The sequence below is a fragment of the Artibeus jamaicensis genome, unplaced genomic scaffold, assembly GCF_021234435.1.
Source record: "Artibeus jamaicensis isolate MK-2021 breed Jamaican fruit bat unplaced genomic scaffold, CSHL_Jam_final contig_241, whole genome shotgun sequence".
In the NCBI taxonomy this organism is placed as follows: Eukaryota; Metazoa; Chordata; class Mammalia; order Chiroptera; family Phyllostomidae; genus Artibeus; species Artibeus jamaicensis.
The window spans coordinates 7,922,679-7,949,585 of record NW_026521509.1 but is presented as its reverse complement, the minus strand read 5'-3'; the positions used below and the strand labels follow the sequence as shown (position 1 = coordinate 7,949,585).

The 26,907-nt window shown below is 38.5% G+C and overlaps 1 protein-coding gene across 4 annotated transcripts; it reads left to right on the top strand.

Moving 5' to 3' along the window:
• Positions 1-2,147: 2,147 nt before the first annotated feature.
• LPAR4 (lysophosphatidic acid receptor 4) lies at positions 2,148-16,303 on the top strand. 4 transcript variants are annotated; one of them, XM_037132225.2, is made up of 4 exons: positions 2,148-2,459; positions 4,840-4,924; positions 5,728-5,829; positions 12,600-16,303. In XM_037132225.2, the coding sequence occupies exon 4, from the start codon at positions 12,678-12,680 to the stop codon at positions 13,788-13,790; it is 1,113 nt and encodes a 370-aa protein (XP_036988120.1). In that variant the 5' UTR covers positions 2,148-2,459; positions 4,840-4,924; positions 5,728-5,829; positions 12,600-12,677; the 3' UTR covers positions 13,791-16,303. The 4 variants fall into 4 exon arrangements, with proteins under 4 accessions (XP_036988120.1, XP_036988122.1, XP_036988121.1 ...); XM_037132226.2 differs by lacking the exon at positions 2,148-2,459 and adding an exon at positions 2,533-2,602; XM_037132227.2 differs by lacking the exons at positions 4,840-4,924; positions 5,728-5,829.
• The last annotated feature ends 10,604 nt before the right edge of the window (positions 16,304-26,907 follow it).

The window sequence follows — 26,907 nt, the reverse complement described above, 5'->3', positions numbered from 1 at the left end:
AATATCTTATAGGAAGATGCAAGTGGGTCAGGGAGGCTGGAGCTCAGAAACAGGAAAAGTGATGCTAAAAGGACCTGTGACTGAGTAATATGGGAAAAGATCTGGGAGTCATTTGTGAGACTCATCCGAAAGGTACTTGAGGACTTTAGAGGGAAATTTAGACAGTCGAATTGGAAGACTTAGAGCTATTAAGTCAAAGAGGAGAAAGTGAGCTGGTCACACAGACAGTGACCATGACTATAGGTTGACTTCAATCACTACAGTGCATTAAGCTGCAATAATTGAGCGCTCCTCTCCAAAACTCTTTTCCTTACACTTTGTTTTTCTCACAAACCAGCTTCCTTTTCACCTTGTCTCACTTCATACCTCTTGCATTTGATAACTTGGGTCTGGCCACCTAGAAAAATTTCCTCTTCTTTTCTTGTTTTACTTAAATATGAATTGTCCATTAAGGTCCAGTTCAAATCCCACTTCCTCTGGGAAGCCTTCTCCTGTCCATGGGAATTTATCTCTATCCTCTGATCTGTTATAGAACTTAACTCTCCATATTACTACTTTATTCTCTCTATAAAATTTGCCATTGGTATCTCACTTTCACATGTCTTATGGCTCCAGCTAGACTGCGGGGCATTGCAGGGCAGTGACCCTATCTTTTACTTGTAGATTGATAAATTCTACAAGTAATTTATCTACATTGATAAATTCACCAAGGGCTAGTCCTGGCCCAGAGTGGGTAAATGACCACTTTGTGGAGATACAGCCTATACCAGCATCTGACAGACATGGGCCCATCTGAGATAAATGGAGCAGTGACAGAAAGCATAGAGGCTGGGGGTGGGGGAGTGTGGAAGCAACAGAGAAAATGCTTTTCACAATCAGTCACAAGTTCTAAGGCTAGTATTAGCTTATTCATACTCCCTTGTTTACTGGCATTGATTGGTAGTGAGAACAGCCACAATTGAGCTGAATAAAGAGGGAGGATAGGGAAAGTCAAAGCATGTTTCATTTGGGAGGCAGCTTAATTAACGCAAACGTAAGTTCTGAAGCAGGCGCAGGATCCCCCAGTTCTCCAGGGGCATCATTCTATTCAGAGAAAGAAACCACCTTCCTGGCCCAAGAATTTCATTCTAGAGAAGGGGGAGGGGTTGGTGTTGGTGGTAGTTTTGGCCGTGAATGGAGGCAGAGGAGAGAGGATTGGGGGTGGGGGGCACTGGCAGAAGGGAAGGGCTACCAATAAAGTTACAAATGGATGAGTGAATTCCTGTAACAAATTCATGTCACAGAAAGGGAGGGCCGGAGGAAAAAATAAGGAGGGGAAAAAAAAAAACCCAGGCAGTCAACCATGGGAAAAACAATGTGCCCAGGGGGGAGGAGGTATACAGTTGAAGATAACTCCCCATTATAACCAGATTGCATCTGTACTATTTCTTTTGGTTTTGTGCAAACCTTTGACAATTTCATGGTAATTAGACTTCCTGCCAGGCAGTTATTCAAGAGACGTGCAGATCCTCCTTTTGCCACAGAGTACTCCCTAGTTCATGGAAGGTGAGTATTAGAGGTCCAGGATCCTCCCTCCCCCCTCTCCATCTGAGAGCACTTCACTGGCTTCAGTTAATGTAGCACTGACTTGCATTTTTTTGTGGTGGTGTGAGGTTTAATTCTACATAGTATATAGGACGTATTTAAAGTAGCATTCACTTTTGCCTTTCCCTGCACCCTAGTTATTATGATCAGTTTTGTTGTAATTATCCTCTTATTTTTGGTAAGTATTAAACATTAAAGTAAACAGGGTCTGTTCATAATTCACCCCTCCCTGCTTGGCGGTTTGTTTCCTCCTCCTCATTAGAAATGTAGGGAGGATAGCAGTCCTGTAGCAAAGACAGGCACACAGGCTTTCTCTGTGGATTAATTGGTTAGGAAAGACACTTTTTATATTGTCAAGTGGCACTTAAGCTGCTAATTCTTGACTGTGAAAACTACTTTTCCTGGGCAATGCTCTTTAAGGAAAAACTTCAGTCCAGTGATTGGTGACTAAGGGAACGATGGAGCACAGGGGATTGGGCGGGGTCTCGGCTCCTAATAATGCCTCCTTATCCAATGAAAAGCATTTCCTTTTGAGACCCCCAGAAGTTCCCCCGGCCCTCAGCTTCAGCCGGGAGTTTGGGCCTTTTCTTGTGTCCGGTTTGTTAAAGGCATGCCGGCTGCAGCATTCAAGAGGGCCATTCCTTAACAAAGGGAAAGAGATAGATGTAAATAAGCTCACATTTTCAGAATGAGCGGTTTGCTGTAAGAAGCTGCGGCAGCCCAGAGTCTGCTACTTTGGGCTGGGCTAACCTTTCCCTGTTAAAAAAATAATGGATTAAAATATGCACTTTTAAAGTGCGAGTTGCCCTTTCACATGTTTATTAGCTAAATTTCTACAGGCATGAACACACTCATCTAGCACACTCTTTCTTGGGGTAAGTCTCTTTGAGAAAGATTTGATTTGGGCGTTTGTGGGTGGGGGGACGGCGTAACAAACTTCAGTGGAAACGCTTTGAGTGTTCCGGGAAAGAAGTTAGATTTCAACTCTGAAGTGCTGAACAGATCGTCGTGTTGAATGGTAAAAAACAAACAAACCAAAACCCCAAAAGTTTCTATTGTTTTGGCAATAATATTGTTTCAGTGGAGAAGATACAGGATTTTCAGGCTCTTGATTTATGTAAACATAGTTGTCCTAGAGAGCCGACTTAAAATCACAGAGTAGAGCTTAGAAATTCTTTTGGCTTGCTTTATATTTCTTTGGTTTGCAACTGATTGTGAGCTAATGTGGCTCCTATTATGATGAGGTTTCTTCTAGTCAAAGTATATGGGGCTTGCCTTTGATGCTTAATTGATTTATGAAGAATGTGACATTTGCTATATTGAATAATTCATGAACTTGACTATAAAAAAAGAAACATAATTTAATGAAAAACTAATTCTGGCATAAACTGAATTTGCTATTACATGTGAAATGAATTGCTGTTTTTATACAAATGCAATAATGTGACATATTTAAAATTCTCTCCTTGTATATCCTGAATATTTTTAAAATTTTTAACAACAAGATCTTGTTAAATTGATAAATATTGTATTTCAGTTGCTTTGTTTCAGGAAATGTAGTAATGTAATTCATCATTATTCCAGCATGGACAAAACCAGACAAATCCAAATCTTTGAACATTTCAGAATTTGTTTGGGGTCATTCACTTGGCTACCCTACCAAATTACCATCTTTCTTTTTCCTGGACTAACATGAAGATAACAATAATAACCTAAGGTCCAAATTATTCAGTGCCTTTGAAACATGTTTATTTTTCAGAACAAACTTCCAAACAGCATATCCCATCAACATAGATTTTTAAACCCTTTTTCCTTGTCGCAGATGAAAAATTTACACCCCTGCTAAAAAGGATGAGTTCAGCTGATAAACTTGATGGCGTCTGCACTCTAAAGCATCTCCTGCCAATCAGAGATGCGAATGAAAGCCCTATTGGAACAATCAGACCAGCCTTTCAGAATGTGTACTCTCTGTAAGTTAAAGAGAGGACTGGGAAGTTGCCTAACAACAACACTCAGGCCAAGCTTAGTTAGAGCCTCATTTATTCCATTCCCTTTGAGAGAAAATGCATGAGAACTGTGGCCCTTGCTGTGGTGTGGTTAGGGCCTAATTGTGTAGCTGCCATTTTCCTGTGTATATGGTTATCATGTATTGGTCTGCTCCTTGGTCTTCTTAACAGGGAAGGAAAAGAAAACCTATAATGTATTTGTGAATGTTACTACTGAAAATTGGGAGCATAATACAAGATCACCTACCCCTGGGAATCCAGTCTCATTTTTAGTAGATAAGTAATTTTATCAGAACAATGCACAGGATAAGTCTACTGATTTTATAGAGTTCTGAAGTATTTTGATAACCTTATATGTTGAAGGAGAGGTGAGACTAGGTGACTGGAGAACAGGTAGCAAAGGTTGAGGATTAAACCTTGACAGAGCTGATAAGTCTACTGATATGAGCATATGGACAGAGTATGAGGAAAATGAGGGCATTAGGAAGACTTTAGAATATAAATGGCTTCTTGATTTGTGATTTAGCTTCTGGAACTAATTAATATTTACTTCTGATAGTAAAAAAAGATCTAAACTATACATGATGACAGACTTATTGTGATCACTTTGCAATAAATGCAAATATCCACTCATTATGTTGTACACCTAAAGCTAATATAACATTGTATGTCAATTATACCTCAATTAACATAAGTAAAATAAATCTATCTACTCTTTCATTGAGTCTAATAAAAATTAATTCCCCTTGCCTTGCACTTTGAGGGATTAATTTTCTTTTTGCAATGACAAGTGGGAGCAGGTGAAAATAAGTGAGCGAAGGGGTCAGCGAGGCCATGGCACCAGTTGAAGGCTGCTGTCAATTAAGGCAAAAGGTGGAAGGAGAAAATAAACTGAGGTCCACAAAGGGATTGTGAGTTGCTCTCACACAGCTAGTGGTGGGGCTGGATGTGGCTATATTGAATTAATAACAAATATGAAAGCTTCTAATTATTTGAAATTCTAAATCTGCTTGGATTCCAAATAAAAAAGTTTTCTTTATAATCTGTATCAGTTATGAAATGCATCAAAGAAAGAAATGTTAATGTTTCTGTCTTCCTTTAAGATAAACCAGTAAAATAATATTCATTTTATTCCAGGAATATTGCTCTCTGGATGGGTGTGAAAATAAATTCTCCCCAGTATTAAGGTTATATCAAATATATTTTCAATTGTCTAATGATTTTATCATTTTTATTTTGACTCTCTTAGATTCCAAAAAATACTTCAGGAGAGTTGCAGGATCACTTTGCTTAGGCCACCTTTGTTCAGAAGAGGTTGAGATGTGAAAAATTATGTAAGTTTGGCACTGGGAGATGACTGTACTTTACAGGCAGTAAACGAGTAGGGTTCGAATGCAGGTGTTACTTGTGAGAATTGCCAACTGTCTCTGGTTGGATATAAGTATTTGGTGCAGAGTTATGATTTGAGGATACTGTAGGCCTGCTTTGTTGGGTAGGCCTAGTCCATCCTGGGAGAGGCAGCATTGATTGTCAGTGTGCTAACAACACCCAGTCATTGAAGCCTCGCTCCTGTCATTGTAGTTCAGGGGAGAAATAAATTTAACTGGGGTGGGAGTTCAGGTTGGAGACAGGGCAGTGTGGGGTCTCCACCTGTTGTTCCAGTTTTCTTTCCTGTTCCCTTATCAAGGCTCTTGCCCAATTGTAACAGTTGTTGCCAGGGGAAAAGAAAAGAAAGAGAGAACAAAGAACCAACATAGCTTCAGGACAAACAAAGAAATCTCCTTTGTTCAGTTATTTTTAACTTAATGTATTGCCTGATGGGAGTGGAGAAAGCATTTTGATGCCTTTTGTCATTTTTTATCTTTAGATGATTATAGGTTACACAGACTCATAGACTTTATGCTTATTAATATAAGTAAGAAAATCTAGCACACTAGTGGCAGGTTTGGAAAAGAAAATGTTACCTGAAATTCTGTAATAATAAAATCCAAAACATTTAGATACCATTAAAAAATATGTTGGCTGTCATTTACTTTGATTTATATCAAATAATACTTTTTTACCCTATGATCTTGCCATACATTTTATTGAAAAGTTCTTTCCATGTCACACTATCGTGACTAATTCTGTTTCACAGAATCCATTGGAAGAAATCCCTAACCACAGTACCTCCAGAAAGTTCATTGATTACCCAAGTCTGAGATAAAATTGGTGCCAGAATTTGGTTTAAACTAATGCGGTGAGTACCAAACTCCTGGTAATAGCTTCCTCCAAGATTCTTAAGTTTATTCTTCAACTTTTTTTTTTTTGTAACCAGCACTTCCAGTTTATTACAGATCATCTAATCTCCAAATCAGGAATGGATGGAGCAGCTGTAATTGTGTATTCTCATCCAGGCAATTCCGGTGTAGACAAATACTGATTCCTTGGCTTAAGCCTCTGTGCCACTGGTATATATATCCCTTGTAAGATGGGAGACATGGTCTTTATTCGTATTATCAGGATCAGTCTGCAGTAATGTCAAATGAATCAGTACGCAAATTGATAACTAATTTTCCTGTCCAGATCTGTGTAATAAAGCTGAATTCCTCATTGGCATGTATGAGCCTCACAGAGCTTGGAAACACAGGAACACCCAAACTTTTTCCCCAAAGATCTGAGGCTTCTGCTGAGATGATATATTGTCTCAAGACAATTTCATAATATTAGGTTGAGCAATTTCTCTGCAGTTGTCTTACTCTATAACTAACTGCTAGGGGAAATTTTACTTTAGGAGGGTTGATGCAATCTTTGGCCCTCTCATGTGAGGACTAAACCATATTATTTTCTAAAGATTAGACTCTGTCATCAGGTTAGTGGGAGGCTGGAGTACATTTTGGTGAAAAAAAATCAGGTTAATCTGTGAGACTAGAATTTGCTCATATTAAAGCCTGTGTAGATGTCCTGCTTTTCTCAAACAAAGTATGCAGGGGGGCAAAACAGCCATAATAATCTCAGTGCAAAGCAAATTCCGTGTAGAGAAGCTATTTTTAGAAGAATATTTCTTTTTAAAAATATTTTATTTATTTATTTTTAGAGACAGGGGAAGGGAAGGAGAAAGAGTGGGAGAGAAACATCCATGTGTGGTTGCCTCTCATGTGTCCCCTACTGGGGACCTGGTCCACAACCCAGGCATGTGCCCTGACTAGGAATCGAACCGGTGACCCTTTGCTTCACAGGCCTGCGCTCCATCCACTGAGCTACACCAGCCAGGGCTAGAAGAATATTTCTTGCATCAAAACTAAATAAGGCTGTCAGTTTATTGTCTGAAGAGATTAATCGAAAAAACAAACCAACAACTCATGGACACAGATAACAGCATGGTGATGACCAGAGGGAAAGGGAGCAACAGGAGATAGAAGAAGGTAAAGGGAGGATAAATGGTGATGGAGGGAGACTTGACCTGGGGTGGTGAACACCCAGTACAACATATAGACGATGTATCATAGAATTATGCACTTGAAACCTATATAATTTTATTAACCAATGTCACTCTAAATATTTGACATACAGGGAGGCTTGTTTGAAATGAGATGGGATACAGATCAATTTGCCAGCATAGATAAAATATTTGCCGATGGGTTCCTCCTTATGTAATGTCATAAGGTTGGGTTACATTTTGAAAATGATTATGGGACATCAGCCAGTGCATAGTTACATCAGCTGGGACCACATGGATGATGGTGACCTGTCCCCATGACCTGTCCTGGAAGATTTCAGTAAGGAGTCCTATCTGTTAGCAGCCGCTCATCTGAGGAGCAGCAGTGTGTGCATATCCCCCATGACTCCAGCATGATGGTTTGGATCTGTAACATTGTTGTAACATTTTTGTATTTTTTAGTTTGCTTCACTGCTAGATATTTATAGGCAAGGATACAATAGGTTTCAGCTTCCTCCGAAAACCATTGTGTCAATGTTCCTAAGCGGCCAACCAGAGCAGAAAGAGGAAATGCTCTGGGAATCAGAAGCACTCTGGTCTGACCCAGGCTCATGAAAAAGGGAGCAAAGCATGAGAATTTGAGTATACTTTGCCTTCAAGCCTTGTTTTATTTTATTTTTTATCTCTGGACTATCTTCTGTAGGGAACAAAAGCCAGCCAGCTTTTCTGGGCTACCGGGCATGTATCAGAATTTAGAGCTTAGTTTTCTTTTCCTCTTTTAAAAAAGATTTTATTTATGTTTTCAGAGAGAGGAAAAGGGAGGGAGGAGAGGGAAACATCAATTGGTTGCTTGACCAGGAATCGAACCAACAACCTTTCGGTTCACAGGCTCAATCTACTGAGCCACACTAGCTAGGGCTAAAGCTTGTTTTCAATGCATCATGTGAAAGGTTAGCATTAGTAAAGTGAAATGATTTAAGTATTCATTTTTGTAGGACCAAAAGTTTAATGCCACTTTCTCCGAGAGTCCCAAAGACCCCAAACAAGGTATGTTTCATTAACATTAGAAATATTTTTAAAGAGAACGAAATTGTGAACATTAGTATGAACTGTCTGAATTGGCTCCATATGTGTAGGTCAGAGTTAAAAATTTGTTGGGGGTCAGATTTCTCTTTGGTCAACCTCGAGGTGACCTGCTTCCCGTCCATTGTCAATGAACATACACCCACCCAGCACTCTGACCCATCTAGGTGATTAATTGTTGGAATAATTGGCTGCAAAGGTCTTCACAAGACAATAGTGTAGTGCTACTTGCAGTGGAAGATATAATTAATTGCGTCAGTCTATTTTTTCTTCTTGATCTCATCTGAAGCTCAAGAGTTGGCCCTTTGCCTCCATTCACTGCACAATATGTTAGCCATTTAGGAAAATCTAGTGGTTAAAAAACACTGTTGGTTTTTTTTTTCTTAAGAAAAGTGAGGAAGCCAGTCAGAAAAGAGAACTTGTTTTTTGAAGAATGTTGTTAATTCTCCTTCAGAATCGGTGTAAGAGCCAAATACCTGTCTGATTTTTTTAAAGCATTGCTCAGTGGGAAATATTCCTTCGGAGTACTCTCTTGGATTGTCCTGTTATGCAAAAAATTGTGTTGTTAAGGTTGAAACTCAAAGGGGCTTTCTGAGATGTAAAGTATATGTGGTATGAGGAGAAGGATGTGTTTGCCACTGTGAAGAAGTTCAGCATACCAAGAAAGACAGTAGTAGGTGTCTAGTTGTGGAGTGAGAAGGAAACATGCTTCTCTGATGTTTCTTTGTGGTTAGGTAGAACTGAATACTGGCAAGCTCATAAAGCTCTTCATAAGCCCTGTTGAATCTTCCTAACCTCAGCCATGAGGCTTAGAGGTATGTTTATACAGGGGAGGGAAACTGTATAGCCAAGTTACAGAGTGAACCAGTTTCTGAGTCGGAAATAGAACTCCTTGCTTCCAAGGCTGTGTTAGGCCCGGGACCACACCCTCCCTGCTAGACAGCAAAGGTGCTGTGTGTTCAAACAAGGGAAAGCTATGAATAGGGCCTTAGTGGCAGTTTCCCATGCCCTCTCTTCAGGATTGACACTGTAATGCTTTCTTGTCTGTGGTCCTTTCTCTCCCACAATATTTGGTTACTCAAAGCAGCAAAGCAGAAGTATCAGACATTTGCAGACTGCCTGTTGTGGGCATAGTTCATACATTCTAGGAGACATAAAACTGAATGGAAAACTGGGGAGACAGAACTCACCTATTTCAAACACATCATCTTGCACAGCACAAAATAATACATAGTGAGCTAGAAGCATTCTGTGTAAATGGATCACTAGTGGGCAGACTGGAGGGACTCTGGGAAGGGGTGAAAAGGCTTCTATTATGAAAGCATTTTCCAAATAAACTTATTGGCAGTACTTATAGAAGGCAGGTGCAAGAACATCTTAGTGCAAACAGCTTGGTTTTAATGTTGGATTTTGCAGTCCTATAATTTTTTAAGATTGTGTAACTATATTAGAGGGTTATTTTTGACTATCTTGATTTCTTTCTTTTAAAAATTCATTTATTTATTTATTTTTAGAGAGGGGGTGAAGGGAGAGAGCGAGTGGGAGAGAAACATTGATGTGCAAGGGAAACATCAATGTGTGGTTGCCTCTTGCGTGTCCCCTAGTGGGGATCTGGCCCACAACCCAGGTACATGACCTGATTGGGAATCGAACTGGTGACCTTTTGGTTCACTAGATGACACCCAACCCACTGGACCTACACCAGTCAAGTCTTGATTTCTTCCAACAATTAAAAAAAGATCTCTAGACTAGGGGTGTTAAAATAGTATATAAATGGTTTAAGCCATTGACAAGTTTGCCATTTCCTTTTTATTTCTGCCATCTCATTGGTGAAACCATGTGCAGAAACTTGTGTCTAGAGCTCCCAGAGTAGTGTATGAAATCCATTGACTGCATTTTTCCAGTCTCTTGCTGTATTTTCCTCATCAGCTTCAGTGGCCTTAAGCATAGTAATTGCATACTGTTCTTCCTGAGAAAGCTGAAATGAGTGAGCTAAAGCAAGATAGAGAAGATGGGGTCGGAGTCCTTGCGAAGCAGAAAACGCTTCGAGGCCTTGAATACATATAGACGGCAGCACTGACTGACCTCTACCCAGCAGCATCTTTTTTTTCCCACCCTTTCTTCTCCTCTTTCTCTTAATTCTCCAGTTTTTCTTTCTCTGCTACTTTCTTTCCCCTCTTTTTGCCCCACCTATTTTTCTACTTCCTCATCTGGCTTCTTTTCCCCCATGCTGGACCTTGCTTGTTTTAGCTCCTGCTTCTATATATCCAGGTCGTTTCTGGCAAATTTGTGCTGGGCTCCTGAGTTAAAATGGTGAAGAAGGAAGATGACCTTAGAGCCGTGTTAGGCTCAGGGGAAGCACTCCATAGAGAGTTAAATGGGAAATCAGGAATAGCAAGTTCCCAATTTGAATTTGAATACTTCAGCTATGAAAAATGACAACGCTGCTTTGCACCCTGTATTATCCAAGGTCATCTCTCCCTATAGGCACTGCAGTGAGTGAATTATTTTTCTCAAGTCATTTTTTCTCAAGCCAAACCCTGAAATGACTTGAGGCCTCTATATGCCTGGCAGGTTCTCCCATCCACTCCCTTCTTTTTTATATGGAAATGATCTTTGGCCTGTTCCCTGGGAGCTGGAAGGAAAGAGTGACATAAAAACGAATCGCTTCGAAAAATGCCTTTCCATTTAAAAATATAATCATGTAAAAACCCATTACCGGGTATATCAGAGAACAAAGACCACTTTTATGCTATATCCTCCTCATTCAAAAGAATTCATTCAGCAGCTGCTTGTTCATAGGGACATAGAGAACATTCAGAAGACAGTCCTTGTCCATTGGCAGCTGTTGATCTAGGAGAAGGTTAGTAGCATTTCTATAGGCAGCTTTGAACGATGTTGGCTTGGATACCCAACAGTGATGATTAAGTCAATGACTGCCACATGTACAAGTGGTGGCAGGCAGAGGGCACATAACTGGCCAGTTCAGAATACATTTCACTTGTATTCATCTTAGGAGATGAAGGCATGAAAGTAACTGATGGGAATGGGCAGGGGGAGAGGGAGAAGGAAGATATCCAGGCTTAGGGTTTAGCACGAGAGAAGCTTGGAAAGGGGACCACAATCTGCAAGAGGGAAATGCTGAGATTGTTATTTGAATTCTCTCTCTAGAAAGGCAGTGTGATACAGTGAAAAAACTTTTGCCTGGAACTTTTAATTAACTGGCAGATTCCTGCTCTCTGAAATCATGTTTTAGAAGAAAAAGGTGAATCAACAACTTATTGTATTTTGCTGTGTGTAGTGTGCACTTTCTTGCCCACTTGTTTTGAGGAAAAACAAAAATGTACATTACACATGGGTACTACTGATTCAGTATTTATTTAAATATTTTAAAATTCTTTTATTTGTGCCTATGCATTAAAAATAACTCTAGAAAGTAGTAACAATGTCCATATGCAAAATAATAATACCCTGGGATCTGATACTCAGTTTTGTTTCTAAATATAAAAAAAAAATAAAATTGAATTAAAAAATTAAAATGGAAGAATTTTTCCCTGAAAGTTTTGCCCCCAAAATATGGGTGCACCAGGATACATGGGAGCACATTACAATGGCAAAATATGGTACTTCAGGAGTTTAGTCTCCACTTTAAAAAATCTTTTAAAGATTTTATTTATTTATTTTTAGACAGGAAGGAAGGGATAGAAACCATCCATGTGTGGTTGCCTCTTCCATGCTCCCTAGTGGGGACCTAGCCAAGCAGCCCAGGCATGTGCCCTGACTAGGAATTGAACCAGTGACCGTTTGGTTTGCAGGCTGGCTCAAGTCTCACCAACCCGGGCAGTCTCCACTTTTTAAAGAGTAAGTCTCAGAGGTCACATATCCACTTGTGGTCTTATGCAATGAAAGTAATACTGAAGCAATGAAGTTTAACAATATTGGAGAGCAGATAATACAATGTAGAGTAGTTTAACAATTATTTGGTTAGAAATAAAAGCAACCTGAATTCTGGTTTTGACTCTGTCATTTGTACATTCCAATTCTGGCATTATTATAATCGTAAATTACATAAGCCTCGGGTTCTGCTTCTGTGATATGGTAATGATTCCTATCTTGCCTATCTTATGGTGTTTTTGTGGGAATCAAATAAAGCATTGTTTTGAAAGCTAAAAAGTACCATATAAATTTCAGAGTATTAATGTTGTTTCAACTATCAGAGTCTGTCCTCCCCCACCCCTGGCCTTGATGTCTCACCTTGAGATATAACCCAAACACCTCATTCCTGTTTATCAGAATGCCATAGCACTGCAGTTACTGTATTGAGTGTGACCTCTTCCACTCCTGCAACATACTCTTATAGTACTTTATAGCATATGGTAGGTACTCAAAAGGTACTTGTCAAAGCAAAGTAATTGTTATTTCCAGTCCGGATAGACAGTATTTTTTACTCCTCAGAAAACATGGATGGAAGGCAGATATGATGAATCATTCCATCTTGTCTCCCATAGGAGGAAAACATTTCCTACTAGTCTCTAGTCTGAGAGTGGTGAACCCTGCAGCCAGCAGGCCTCCTGAAAAAAAAACCCATGGGTGACAGAAGATTCATTGACTTCCAATTCCAAGATTTAAATTCAAGCCTCAGACCCAGGTTGGGCAATGCTACTGCCAATAATACTTGCATTGTTGATGATTCCTTCAAGTACAATCTGAATGGTGCTGTCTACAGTGTTGTATTCATCCTGGGTCTGATAACCAACAGTGCTTCTCTGTTTGTCTTCTGCTTCCGCATGAAAATGAGAAGTGAGACAGCTATTTTCATCACCAATCTGGCCCTCTCCGATTTGCTCTTTGTCTGCACTCTACCTTTCAAAATATTTTACAATTTCAACCGCCACTGGCCTTTTGGTGACACTCTCTGCAAGATCTCTGGGACTGCATTCCTTACCAACATCTATGGGAGCATGCTCTTCCTCACCTGTATTAGCGTGGATCGTTTCCTGGCCATTGTCTATCCCTTCCGATCTCGCACCATTAGGACCAGGAGGAATTCTGCCATTGTGTGTGCTGGAGTTTGGATTCTAGTCCTCAGTGGTGGTATTTCCGCCTCTTTGTTCTCAACCACTAATGTCAACAATGCAACCACCACCTGCTTTGAGGGCTTCTCCAAACGTGTCTGGAAGACTTATCTGTCCAAGATCACCATATTTATTGAAGTTGTTGGGTTCATCATTCCTCTGATATTGAATGTTTCTTGCTCTTCTGTGGTGCTAAGAACCCTCCGCAAGCCTGCTACGCTGTCTCAAATTGGGACCAATAAGAAAAAGGTGCTGAAGATGATCACAGTGCATATGGCAGTGTTTGTGGTCTGTTTTGTCCCCTATAACTCCGTTCTCTTCCTATATGCCCTGGTGCGCTCCCAAGCCATTACCAATTGCTTTTTGGAAAGATTTGCTAAGATTATGTACCCAATCACCTTGTGCCTTGCAACTCTTAACTGTTGCTTTGACCCTTTCATCTATTACTTTACCCTTGAGTCCTTTCAGAAGTCCTTTTACATTAATACCCATATCAGGATGGAGTCCCTGTTTAAGACTGAAACACCTCTGACCACAAAGCCTTCCCTTCCAGCTATTCAAGAGGAGGTTAGTGATCAAACAACACATAACGGTGGTGAGTTGATGCTGGAATCCACCTTCTAGGTACGAGAACTGTCTTTGGGTCCAAATATGTTTTCTCCTATGATTATTTTCCTATGCTATGAATAAGAGGAAAGATTAGAAGCTAATGATACTGAGAATAGATTGATGTAATAAAATACAGTCAGATACATTTATTTGAACATTTACTGTACATATGCTGTTTTGTTCAATAATTATAGGTCAAGACTAATTACAACAACCAAAAGTAGTTATCAAACTCTTCCTCTGGTTTGAAATTTCATTGTATTGCATTATGTAACTGGCTAGTGGCCTTGACCGGTGATATGGAGATTACTTTCTAACTTTTAAAAAGATGTTTCCATTCTGAAAGTATTTGGTAATTAGGTTGGGCCTATAAATATAGAACAAATTCAGGGAGTATTTAAAAAAACATTTTGTATTACTACTGATATATTTTTGTTTGAATTGTTTGAATTTTCATCAAGTTTATTTTAGCACAAGAACATATTTTAGCTTAAAATAATTAAGAAATGTATCAAGTTTAAAAGAGCTGGCAAATTTATTGTATATATGTTAAAAGAAGAAACGTAAGTTGTGTTTGCATGAATATGGATGAGAAAAACAGAAAATTAACTGGATTTATACATTTGCAGTAACCAGCTGTGTCAGTTTTTAAAAATGTTCTTCCTTTTTTTACACTACATTAAGAATTTCATATGAAACTTCAAATCCAGGAAGCTGCTAAATAAGTGCCTCAGGCAGGTGCACAACAAATCTCGTAAAACAACAAATGTCTGTAAATAATCTAAGCAACACCAACCTTTTTTTCTTCACATGTCCAATATTTTGTTTGAGGGACTGGTTTCCATAAAATAGTCTCCATGTGAAATTTTGGAGCACAATGCAGCCAGAAAGCTGCTTCATTTGTGTCTCAGGAGCAAATTGAAGCAAGAAATTAACAAGGTCATAAAACAAAACAATAAAATGCAAAAAAAGTGCTTTTTAAAATTTGCATTAATCATTTCAGGGGGTAGGAGAGATTTGTAACTTTAAGTTGCTTGTTTTTTCAAATTAAATTTTGGAACACGGTATAGCCAGAGCTGCTGAATTTGTGCTCAGGTTGGGAGCTTATTGAGAAATTAGTTTACATAAACTAAACGAAGCCAATACGAACCATAAACAAGCAAACAGAAACCCCAGAAAAACTAGAAAACAATAAGAACAGCAAAAGATATTCCTAGCACTTGCACTAATGTTTTATTTATTTTCTGAGGATCTTTAAATAAAAAAATTTGTATGAAGTTTTGGAGTACAATATAGGTAGAACTCTGCTGAATTTGTGCCCAGGTAAGGCATGAACTGGAAAAAAATCAAAGCAAAACAACCCCCAACAAAAAAGAAAAAAACATGAATAATTTAGAACTTGTATTTTTTGAGCATTTGTAAAACTTGAAAAATGGTATAACATTAATATGATGCTTTGGACATAAATGCAACTGTGTACCAAGTTCAGGGGCAATTAAAATCAGTATTTTTTAAAAAGAAGAGAAAACCTATTTTATAACTCACTTAACAAAAGCAATAATTAAAAAAAAACTCTACAACTTATTGGATGAAGTAAATTTAAAAATAGTGAGACTTGTAAGAAAACTTCTGAGTACAATAATGCTTTAAAGATGATATATTGTGCTTATATCTGAAGCGATGGAAAAATATGTTCGCATATACACTACAGAAAAAAATCAAAACACCACAAAACAAGAAAAATATTCTTAAAATGGGAATTAATCAATTTTAAGAATATCTGGATGATACAACAATTTAAAAATGCTAAGATATCTTGAGTAAAACTTCTAGGAACAATGCATAATATAAGTTGCTGAACTTGTACCAGAAAGTGAATAAAATATTAAAAACCATAAAACAACAAAAAGTATAAATTTTAAAGCAGTAAGCAAAATTTTAAACCTCCTTATCCTTTTCTCCTGATAGTACCTACACTTTAAAACACTAAACTTTTAAGTAAAAATTCGTAAGAATTATGTAACTCTCAAAACTGGTAAAACTGTTCCTGGGTTAGGAACTAATAGAAAAAAATTGCTAAAATAGAACAGTAATAAAAATGAATTCTTCAAAATCACATTACTTTTTCCTCATTACCTAAAGTCCTAAAAATAATCATGTATTGTCTTATGTTCTAGGTAGAATATGTACGACATTAGGTTCAGTTAGATTCAATTAGGTTAAGTTAGGTTAAGTTCAGTTGTCAGGTTATATTTTAAGATCAAATTAGTAAAGTATGAATAATGTTTTTGTTTCTTTTGGTATTTTTTCTTTTTCATTTCTTGTAAGTATAAACTGTGTGTGAACTCTTGTTTGTGCCCTTGGTTCTCACAGTTATGACATTTTAGGGTGATGGCACCAAAACATTTAATGGGCTATGTTAACCAAGTTGACACAAAATATATCAATAAAGCAGTTTCCTTTTGTATAATTGCTGTATTTTGTTTTGGTTAGTTTTCCATATTTCAACTTATTTTTATTAATTTCCATTTTTAAATTAATACGAGTTGGTAATAATAAAAATGTTTGTCATATGAACAATGTAATCAATAAAATTTAATGTATAACTAAATGTAAAACTGACTTATTTTACATTTATAAACAAAAGCAATCATTCCATTATAATTGCAACTTGGAGTTTAATTGTTTATTAAATGTAATAAAATATACTTGGATATCTAGCAGTTACACTTTGGTCAACTATTCAACTTTGCCTTCATGTATGGGCTCCCAGAGGCATCTTTCCTTTGTCTTCCCTACATCCTTTAAGAAAGAACTTTATTAAAGTATATTTGATGTTAAATAAAATTCCCATACTTTTTTTTTTTTGAGGCTGTCTGGAGGCAAATGCAAAATTGCACATGGAAAATCCTTGGATGACTTTTCAGGGATGAAACTGAAAGAGTAACTACCACCTTCTCTGAATTTTCCAACTTGACTTTGATTTCTGTGGGGTTTCTTGGCCAAGCTGATTCTTGAATCTGATATTTCAGATTTGGTGAAATACCCTAGGACAACTGAGAGGCCTGGGGAAAGTCAGGACAAAGAGACAGTCTGACAACAAGGAGCTGACTTAGGTGCGAGGGAGCCAGACTGCTCAATAACTAGAAGAGGTGAGAGGTGGTGGCAGCACAGGGAATTCCTAGTTACTGTTCTCTTCCTTTCAACTCTCAGGGAAAGCAATGTTAACGTCTGATAAACCACACTGTGTATTGGTTCCCCATGAGATGACAGTACATGCTGCTTTTTTCCCTGACATCATGACCAGTGTGATCAGCCTTAGGCTGTTAAAAATTATAGGAACTTTGTTATTAGTGACCTAGGTTATGCCCTTAAAAAAAAAAAAAAGAGACGCGTCATTTGTTTTACATCCCTATTAACCTCCTCCCACCTTGTTTTTTGCACGTTATATTTGCTACGGTTTACCAAACTTTCTACCTGTCTATCCTGCTGCCCTTTCTAACATCTCTGTCTACCTACAGAAATATTGCTTTTCTGTGATAAAAAAACAATAACAAACCTCCGTCATTGGCAGGTTGAATAGGTTTACGCTGAGGTGTGAATGCTTGATCCCTCCACCTATTTATTGCTTTTCAGCCCTCTGGTAATCCCTCCTTCGGAGTTTGCATTTTAGAAAAGGAGTCTAATTAGTTCAGTGGGCTGAGGCAGGATTAGGATGGGGAGACATGACTATACTGGTACCTGGTGAATCATCTCAAGCTTCCCCTCACGTCATGGCAAAGCCTCTGCATTGCAGCTCTCTTGTTCCACTGATTCTAAAACTCATTGTTTTTCTCCAGGCAGCCCTCTTCCAAAACTGCTCATGGTGACTGGGAATCTGTTCTCACTTCATATAGGCTTAGGTTCTTTTGCCCAAATACTTCCTAATTCTTGTGGACTTGGTGACATGGTTCTTTTTCTTTTCTTTAGAAAGAGTTTGTTTATTTTTAGAGAGAGGGGAAAGGAAGGAGAAAAGGCAGGAGAGACATCAGTTTGTGGTTGCCTCTTGCGCACCCCCTACCAGGGATCTGGTTTGCAAGCGCAGGCATGTGTCCTCACTGGAAATCGAACCAGTGACCCTTTGGTTCGCAGGCCAGCATTCCATCCACTGAGCCACACCAGCCAGGGCTGCAATGGTTCTTAAAAATTAGGACAACTGTAATAGCATAATCAATAAAATATACTTAAAAATATAAAGCAGTTTGATTCAATAAGGAAACCAAAGCAGAGACTACTGAGTAAAAATTGCCTCTGTATTCAGGCTTTTGAGGAATTTGGTAATTCCCAGTACTGTGCTACTTTCCCTCTCTGAGTGTCTGGGAGTGAAGCTTTTCTCTCCCAAACGTCCAGAGAGGCGTTGAATCCTGGCACACAGAGGAGTAGAGCCAGTGTAAGGTCTGTAAGGAAACCCAGACAGGCTGAGACTGGGGAGATTTGTGTGGCTACTTACCACAGAGGAACTCCAACCATATGATGAGAAGCTTGTTACACAGGGCCCTCCTTCCATTGCTAGTGCCAGGCAAACTGCTCAACTTGTTACCTTTCTCACTCATGTTGGTGATATGAAGGCCAAAAGCATGGGTCGCATTCCTCATTGTGATCCTGGAACTTCAGAATTAACACTAGTTCAAGGGAGTTTGAGATTCTTGGGAAACAGTTTGGCTGGGGGCGGGTGCAATTCTTAGGGATCCAGAATTTATTTCCTTACTTATTTAAGAAATCTGTTGGACATCAAATATGTTTCAGGTATTCTTCTAGGCACTAAGGATGCAGTGGTGATCACAGCAGACAAAATGCTCTTTTATTCTGGAGTCAAAGAAGGTGAAATCCAAAACAGATGATTTAAACAAGTTGAAAGGTATCAATAATAGGACAGATGAAAGTGTGCAGGGTGGAGGGGAGCGAAGGGGGGAAATGGGACAACTGTAATAGCATAATTAATAAAAGATATTAAAAAAAAAGAAAGCCAGTGCTACAGAGCAAAATACATCATTGTAAAGGAGGAAACACCTGAAACCAAATCTCAGGGTCCGGTCCACAGCAGGACTGGATTAAAACTTTAAAAATCTTAAGCATTAAAAAGAGGAGGATGCCTCTGTCTAAATAAATAATGAGAATTACTTAAATTAAGCTTATGGCATACTTATCAATGCATGTAAGGAAATGCACGGAAGTTCTGATTGTGAAACATCACATTTCTAATGCTTGTTTGTAAAGGAGTTATAAAGCCCTGAGTTATAAAGCAACTTTGGTGGTTAGTCCACCTACCTTTGGGTGTTTATGCACTTTTCCAAGCCGCAGAGACCGCAAAGGCCAATGGAGATCCAGGCCTAGGAAACTTCCAGTCATGGCCTCGGCCTCCTCTCTCCTGAGGTTTCATTCTGTTGCAAGAGGCTCACTTGCTTTCTCTCTGTCTCTCTTTCTCCATCATTTTTTTTCCCCAGAAAAAACATGCTCCCATAGAGGGATCTGAATGCTAAGTCTGTGCTGTAATCAACTGCTAGTTTTCACTTTTCCTACTCACTGTGTGAACTTGGTCCAGTCTCTTCCTCCCTCTTTTCCTGCATTCCCCTATTAGTAGAATGAGCAGGTGGTTATTGGTCATCTCTGAGGTTCCTGATAGTTCTAAGGTTGGAACTCCAAACTCATTGATGCTGAGCAAGAACTAACAGTGTTTATTAATAATGTTGATATGGATAAGGAAATGTTAGACAATATTCTAAGTACTTTATGTGCATTATTTCACAATACTATGAGAAGCTTTATGATTGACCACAGTCTGTAGATGAGAAAACTGAAGCTCAATGAGCTGAAGAAACTTAAAACTGTCATAGAAATGATAAGTAGCAGTCTATTTTGATCCCAATTCTGTATGTCACTGAAGCCTGTGTTGTTAATTAGCAATTTGTTGTTAATTTGTCTATCCAGGACTGAGTCTTGAGTACAGGAATGTGTTTTTACTGGTGGACCTTCAGCTGTTACAGAGATCCTTCGAAAATATTCCACAAATGTGTCCGCCTATACCCACTTATACATAGCACCAGAGTTTGGATAATAACAATAACGATATTAATGAATACATTTCAAGTACTCAAAATGTGTCAGGAAGTAGCAAACAAAATCATATGACCTCATTTTAAATGATAGAACTGAGGCTTAGAGAGCCAAGGTTACTTACCCAAAGACCTACAGCCAATCAGTGGCAGAAGCAGAACTTCCAAGACAGGCTGTCTGACTCTAACTGCTAACCAGCTACAGTGAGATTTGCTCTAAAATATAATAACTCTCATTTATTGAATGCTCACTATGTGTCAGGTACTGTGCTTTGTGTATATTATCTTGCAACACTCTTATGAGGTAGGTACTCTTATCTCTTTTGTAAGTAAAGGAACTGAGACACAAAAATTTAAGAAACTTGCCCAAAGCCTCATAGTGAATTAGTCTTTATGAAACCCAACATGTAACTGTGGTAAGGTAAGATCAGGCCCTTACCTATCACCCAACCTCATCTACTACTCTGCTTTGTACTCAAACTCCAGGTACATTGGTCTTTCCATTAATAAAAAAAAAATGAAGCTATTCTTGTCTTAAGGCCTTTGCTTTTGCTGTTCTCTCTGCTTAAAATACTTTTCTATTCTTCATGTGGGTGGCCACTTCTCATCATGTGGGTTCTCTTATGATCATCCATTCTACAGTAGATATGTAGTTACTCTGCTCTCTTTACCATACTACGATTTCCTTCAGAGACCTCTCTGACATTATTCTTTTTCATTGTTTTATTGTATCCGTCTGTGTCACTCTATGCAAAAATTAAAGTTCCAGGAGGGCAGCGAGCATGTTGGTATTTTTGTCCAGTATAGTATCTAGTATGTAGTAGACACTCAAGTAAAATATTTGAATGAATCAAAGTAGTAGATCTGGGATGAGAAAGTAGGTCTGCATGACCTTAGGGCTCTGTTCCATACTCTACTGCCCCTTGATTTATCCTTTGAGCCTTTTTCCCCACATGCATCTTTTCTAATTCCTGTGTGCTAATTACAATCAGAACATAAATGTGGAAGAGCAAAGGATTTTGCTTTGAGAATTTAATAGGCAAAGTACATACCTAGTTTCCTAAAGGGGCTACTTTCATTATACTATTTTTTTTCCTCCTGAGTTTTTTTTCCCCCGAATGTATGGGTTCCCACATATATTTCCAAATATTCAAGGAAGAGCTCAAAGAAAGAATACAAATCTTGAGCTTGTTTAAAACTCTTAAGCTATATTTAAGTCCTAAGTAAATAACTCCACCTTTCCTTTTGCAGTTTCCTCTCATCTAATTTGTACTTTCTGGCACTTGCTGGCACTTGCTGGCACTTCTGAGTTATACATCAGACTGGAACCTTCAGCCCATATGGCATGTCACACAGCACATAGAGTCCACTACAGAAAAGTATCTTGTTACTGGTGATTCAAAAAAAAAATTTCTCGTTACTTTCAGCACACATTCCCTTGGTAGATTTTCAGTCATTTTCTTTACTAGAAACCACTGTCTAGCCATCAAAAGGACATGTTTTTACTAAAAAAGAAAAAAAAGGGAAAGGAGAGAAAACTGCTACGTAATTGGATGCCATCCAGGAGGGGCATACATAGCTTAACTGTAATAGAGTATAATGGCAGCCTTTTTCAAGGAGGATCTGGGGCCAATGCTCACAGTTTTCTGTTTGCAGATTTACTGGGAGAAGTGTGTGCTGGCTTCTCAAATAAAATGTACTGCTATCATCATCTGCCAAGATACTAACTGAAAAGATCCATTATTTTTGATATTTAATACATTATAAATTATATGGGGATTGTGTTGACCCACATGGACATCTGGGAGGATGTTCAGAAATTTTTTTTTTGCTAGGTCAGGTAGACTGAGTGAGTGCCTGTTTGTTCATCAATGACCAATTATGCATTCATAGAGAAAAGGTCTATTCTCAGCTGCTGGTCAGCTAACCTCAGAGGAACTGAGATGGCTGGATTTGAAGGAGGGGATGCAAATGAGAAGCAGCAAGCTGGAATTTATATGGAAAATGTATAGGTGCCTGTTCCCTAACAGAGAGGAATTGTGTGCTGTCCAGGGCTTGAAGGACAGACAAATCCCATCTTGGTTAAGCAGAGCCGAATATGTTTTTGGAGCCTTTTCTCACCTTCCATATTGGCTGTCTCTGCAAACTGGAGAAGGTGCTTTCCCTTTGCGTATTGAACAGGAGTTAATCAACTATGTGACCAGTGTCACCCAATTTGCTCCCAGACCCATCTACAGAAATGCAAGTTGCAAAACCAATGGTGGTGTCTGGTTGGTCATGAAGACTTTTATTCCACTGTTAATTCACCTGCTTGCTCCCTGCTAAAACACTTGCAGTTATGTTTCTGTCTACAGCTTTGGTTTGTTCTGGATGATTTTTGGCTTCATGCTCCAATCTTAATATGTGGAGTGTTTGATACACCTCCCCCTAAAGCAGGGCATGCCTGAGGATTAGCTGTTCCCACAAACCGAGATGGATTTTCAATGAGCTGTTCATTCTGTCTTGCCTGGCCCCGGTGACAAATGGCATGCCTTTGCTAAGTGAGCTGGGGTGGAGTGAATGAAAAACCCCTTTCACTAATTTGAAAAACAGGACACAACAATTAAGGCTTGTCAAACATGCCACCTTTATTAAATTAGCAGATGATGAATTAAAAACAATGAAATTAAAACTTTTAATAAAGCCACAGAGTTCAAAAGCATCAACCGTTTTTATGAATGCAATTGTTTTAGCTGATTATAAAAAAAATGCCATATGACCCTGAGATTTCACTTCCAGGAATTTGTCTGAAGAAACCTGAAACTCTAACTGGAAAGAACATAAGCATCCCTATGTTCATTGCAGAATTATTTAGAATAGCCAAGGTCTGGAAGCAGCTCAAGTGTTCATCAGTACCTGAGTGGATAAAAAGAGCTGAGGTACATTTATGCAATGGAATACTACTTGGCCATAAAAAAAGAAGGAAACCTTACCCTTTGTGAGAGTGCAGATGGACCTGGAGAACATTATGCTAAGTGAAATAAGCCAGTCAGAGAAAGACAAATACCATATGATCTCACTCCTATTTGGAATCTAATCAACAAAATAAACTAACATGTGGAGACAGACTCAGATAAAGGGCAGGCTGACAGCTGTCGAGGTGGTGGCTGGGTGGGTGGTAGAGGGATTGAGTGAAAAAGTAAAAATGAGAAAGGAAGAAATAGACACAGACAACAGTCTGGTTGTTGCTAGGATCACGGGTGTGGGGGAAGGTGGAGAAGGGTATGAGGGGGACAAATGGTGATGAAAAGAGACTTGACTTGGGGTGGTGAACATACAATACATTGTACAGATGATGTATTTTGTAACATTGTGCACCTGAAACCTGTATAAGTTTGTTAACCAGCATTACCTTAATCAATTGAATAAAAAAAGTAATTGAATTGAAAGGCAAAGTAATCGATAGGGTGCCAAGACAGAACAGAGATAAATAACATAACAAGAAGACCCTGAAAGGCATACTTAGGAAGGGAGCTAATACTGGGAATCTGGGCATATAGTTGGAGATCAGGAGCTGTGAGTATCTACAATTGTATTAGATACTTAGAAATATTCTGCCTAATGATGGCCTACCCATCCAGGTCTGCTTTATTAGGCTGCCTCCCTTTTTCTTTCCTCTCTCTATTCTTTCATTTACTTTAAAAAAGAATTTCCAAGAAACTTAAGATGTGCTGAACAGAGAATTTGTTTTTTCATTACCTTCAAAATGTCTCTGTTAAATTTACATCAAGTCTGTAGTTCTTAGCTTTTTCAAAGAAATCTTATGGTTGTTTCCCCATGATCATAGAATAAATAAATAAGAAATATTTACTTATTCCTATAGTAAATTTACCAAAGCAGTTGAAGATACTAATCAATTATAGGATATATGACAGTGAAACCATGGCAATTTTATTGTACTTTTTTATTTGTCATATATTTATTTTCTTTCTTTTACAGACTTTATTTATTTATGTTTAGAGATAAGGGAAGGGAAAGAGAAAGAGAAGGAGAGAAACATCCATGTGTGAGAGAAACATTGATCAATTGGCTCTCATGTGCATCCTACTGGAGACCTGACCCTCAACCCAGGCATGTGCCCTGACTGGGAATTGAACCAGTGACCTTTCAGTTCGCAGGTCTGCACTCAATCCACTGAGCCACACCAGCCAGGGCACTATGTGTCATATATTTTCTTATGCACACAATTTCATCTCGATTTTGATAACAATCTTGTGGAGAAAATAAAGTATTATTATCTCCATGTGTAGATAATTCAGAGAAGTTAAAATAACTTGCCTAAAATCACACATTCAGTGGACAGTTGACAATATTAAAAAAATACCTGTGTCTAGCAATAATGTCCATGTTGTTCCTCTTTTATTTCCTTTATTTTATTTTATTATATTTTAATTAAATTTATCTGGGTGACATCGCTTAATAAGATTATATAGGTTTCAAGCATACAATTGTATCAACTGTATATTGCACTGTGTACCCACCACTCAAAGTCAAATTTTCTGTCACCCTATATTTGACCCACTTCACCCTTTACTACCCTCCATCCTCCCTTTCCTCTGGTAACCACTATAAAGTTGTCTGTGTCTATGAGTTTTTATTTGTTTTTCTTGTTTTATTTCATTTGTTACTTTCAGTTTTAAATCCCACATGAATAAAATCATACAGTTCTTAACTTTTTCTGTGTGACATATCACTTTGCATGATCTTCTCAAAGTCCATCCATGTCACAAATGGCAGTATTTCATCTTTTCTAATGGCTGAACAATATTCCACTGTATATATGTATCACATCTTCTTTTAACTCAACACACACTGATTTCCAAAATTTAGTCCATTCTAGATATTCACTGCTTTCTTGACTGACTTTAGATCAAATCTGAGTTCCACTTCATCAGTGCTAACCTTCACAGCTCTAAGAGATTAGTAAAAGTTCCAGAGATTTCACCATGGCATTTTTACAGGTGTTTTCAAGAACAATCAAAGCCAGAAGTGTGAAATATGAGTCCCCTCTATCTCCAGTTTGAAAAATCTGTGGCTCAGAGTCTTATTTCTAGTCATTCATTTGCTAAGAAAACTATGTGCTCTAGACTCTGGAATCAATGGATAGTGAAATGGGTCACCTTTAGGAGATGCTGTCCTGAAAAGTATTGGTGTATTCACATTATTAATGTCATTAGGAAGAAATATGCTTGGTGAAGTGATTATGTCTTCCTTTAGGAATACAATTAAAAAATAATTTCCTATGTACCTATAGAGGGCTCTACATTTTAGGAGACAGATGAGTGTGATTTTGACACAGGCCTTATATCCATACTAATGGGTGCAAGGGTGTCCAATCCTCAGCTCATGGGCTGCAGGTGGCCCAGGATGGCTATGAATGTGGCCCAACACAAAATGGTAAATTTACTTAAGACATGATGAGATTTTTTTATGATGATGTTTTGCAATGTATTTAATATGTGGCCCAAGACAACTCTTCTTCTTCCAGCATGGCTCAGAGATGCGGAAAGGTTGGATACCCCAGGTAGTTTATTCTGTACCTTATTCACAGGAAGTGAAGTGTTTTGAGCATTAAAATGACATGATCACCCTGCCTGGCATGATCACCCTGGTTAGTGTGGCTCAGTGGATCGAGCGCAGGCCTATGAACTGAAAGGTTACCAGTTTCATTCTCAGTCAGAGCACATGCCTGGGTTGCTGCCAGGTCCCCACTTGCGGGTGTGTGAGAGGCAACCGATTGATGTTTTTCTCACACATCAATGTTTATTTCACTCTCTTTCTCCCTCCCTTCTCCCTTCTCTAAAAGTAAATAAATAAAATCTTTTTTTAAATTTATTTTTTAAATTGATTATATCATTACAGTTGTTCTATTCCGCCCCTTCATTCCCCTCCTCCCTACCCCCCCGTCCCCACCATTACCCCCCCTTAGTTCATGACCGTGTGTCTCAAGCTCTCTAGATTCTACATTTCCTATACTATTCTTGCCCCCCATCTATTTTCTATCTACTGTCTATGCTACTTATTCTCTGTACCTTCTCCCCCTTCTCCTCCTCCCACTCCCCTGTTGCTAACCCTCCTTGAGATCTTCATTTCTATGTTTCCACTCCTGATCTAGCTGTCCTTTTAGTTTGCTTTTGTTTTAGGTGTGGTTGTTAATAACTGTGAGTTTGCTGTCCTTTCACTGTCATGTTTTTTTAACTTCTTTTTCTTAGATAAGTCCCTTTAACATTTCATATAATAAGGGCTTGGTGATGATGAACTCGTTGAATTTGATCTTATCTGAGAAGCACTTTATCTGTCCTTCCATTCTAAATGAAAGTTTTGCTGGATAGAGCAATCTTGGATGTAGGTCTTTGGATTTCATGATTTGGAATACCTCTTTCCAGCCCCTTCTTGCCTGTAAGGTCTCTTTTGAGAAATCCGCTGACAGTCTGATGGGAACTCCTTTGTAGGTGACTGTCCCCTTAGCTCTTGCTGCTTCTAGGATTCTCTCCTTCATTTTAATCTTGTCTAATGTAATGATGATGTGCCTTGGTGTGTTCCTTCTTGGGTCCAACTTCTTTGGGACTCTCTGAGCTTCCTGGATTTCCTGGAAGTCTATTTCCTTTGCCAGATTGGGGAAATTCTCCTTTATTATTTGTTCAAATAAGTTTTCCACTGGTGGCTGTTCCTTTCCCCCTTCTGGTACCCCTATAATTCGGATGTTGGAGTGTTTAAAGATGTCCTGGAGGTTCCTAAGTCTCTCCTCATTTTTTTGAATTCTTGCTTCTTGACTCTTTTCTGTTTGGCCATTATTTGCTTTCTTCTGGTCCACTCCATTGATTTGAGTCCAGTTTCCTTTTCATTGCTATTGGTTTCCTGTGCAATTCCATTCATTTCAATTAGTTTTGCCTTCATATGTTTCTCTAATTTGTGGCTATAATCAATCAGTTCTGTGAGGATCCTGATCACCAGTGTTTTAAACTGTGCGTCTGAGAGTTTTGCTATTTCTTCATCACTTA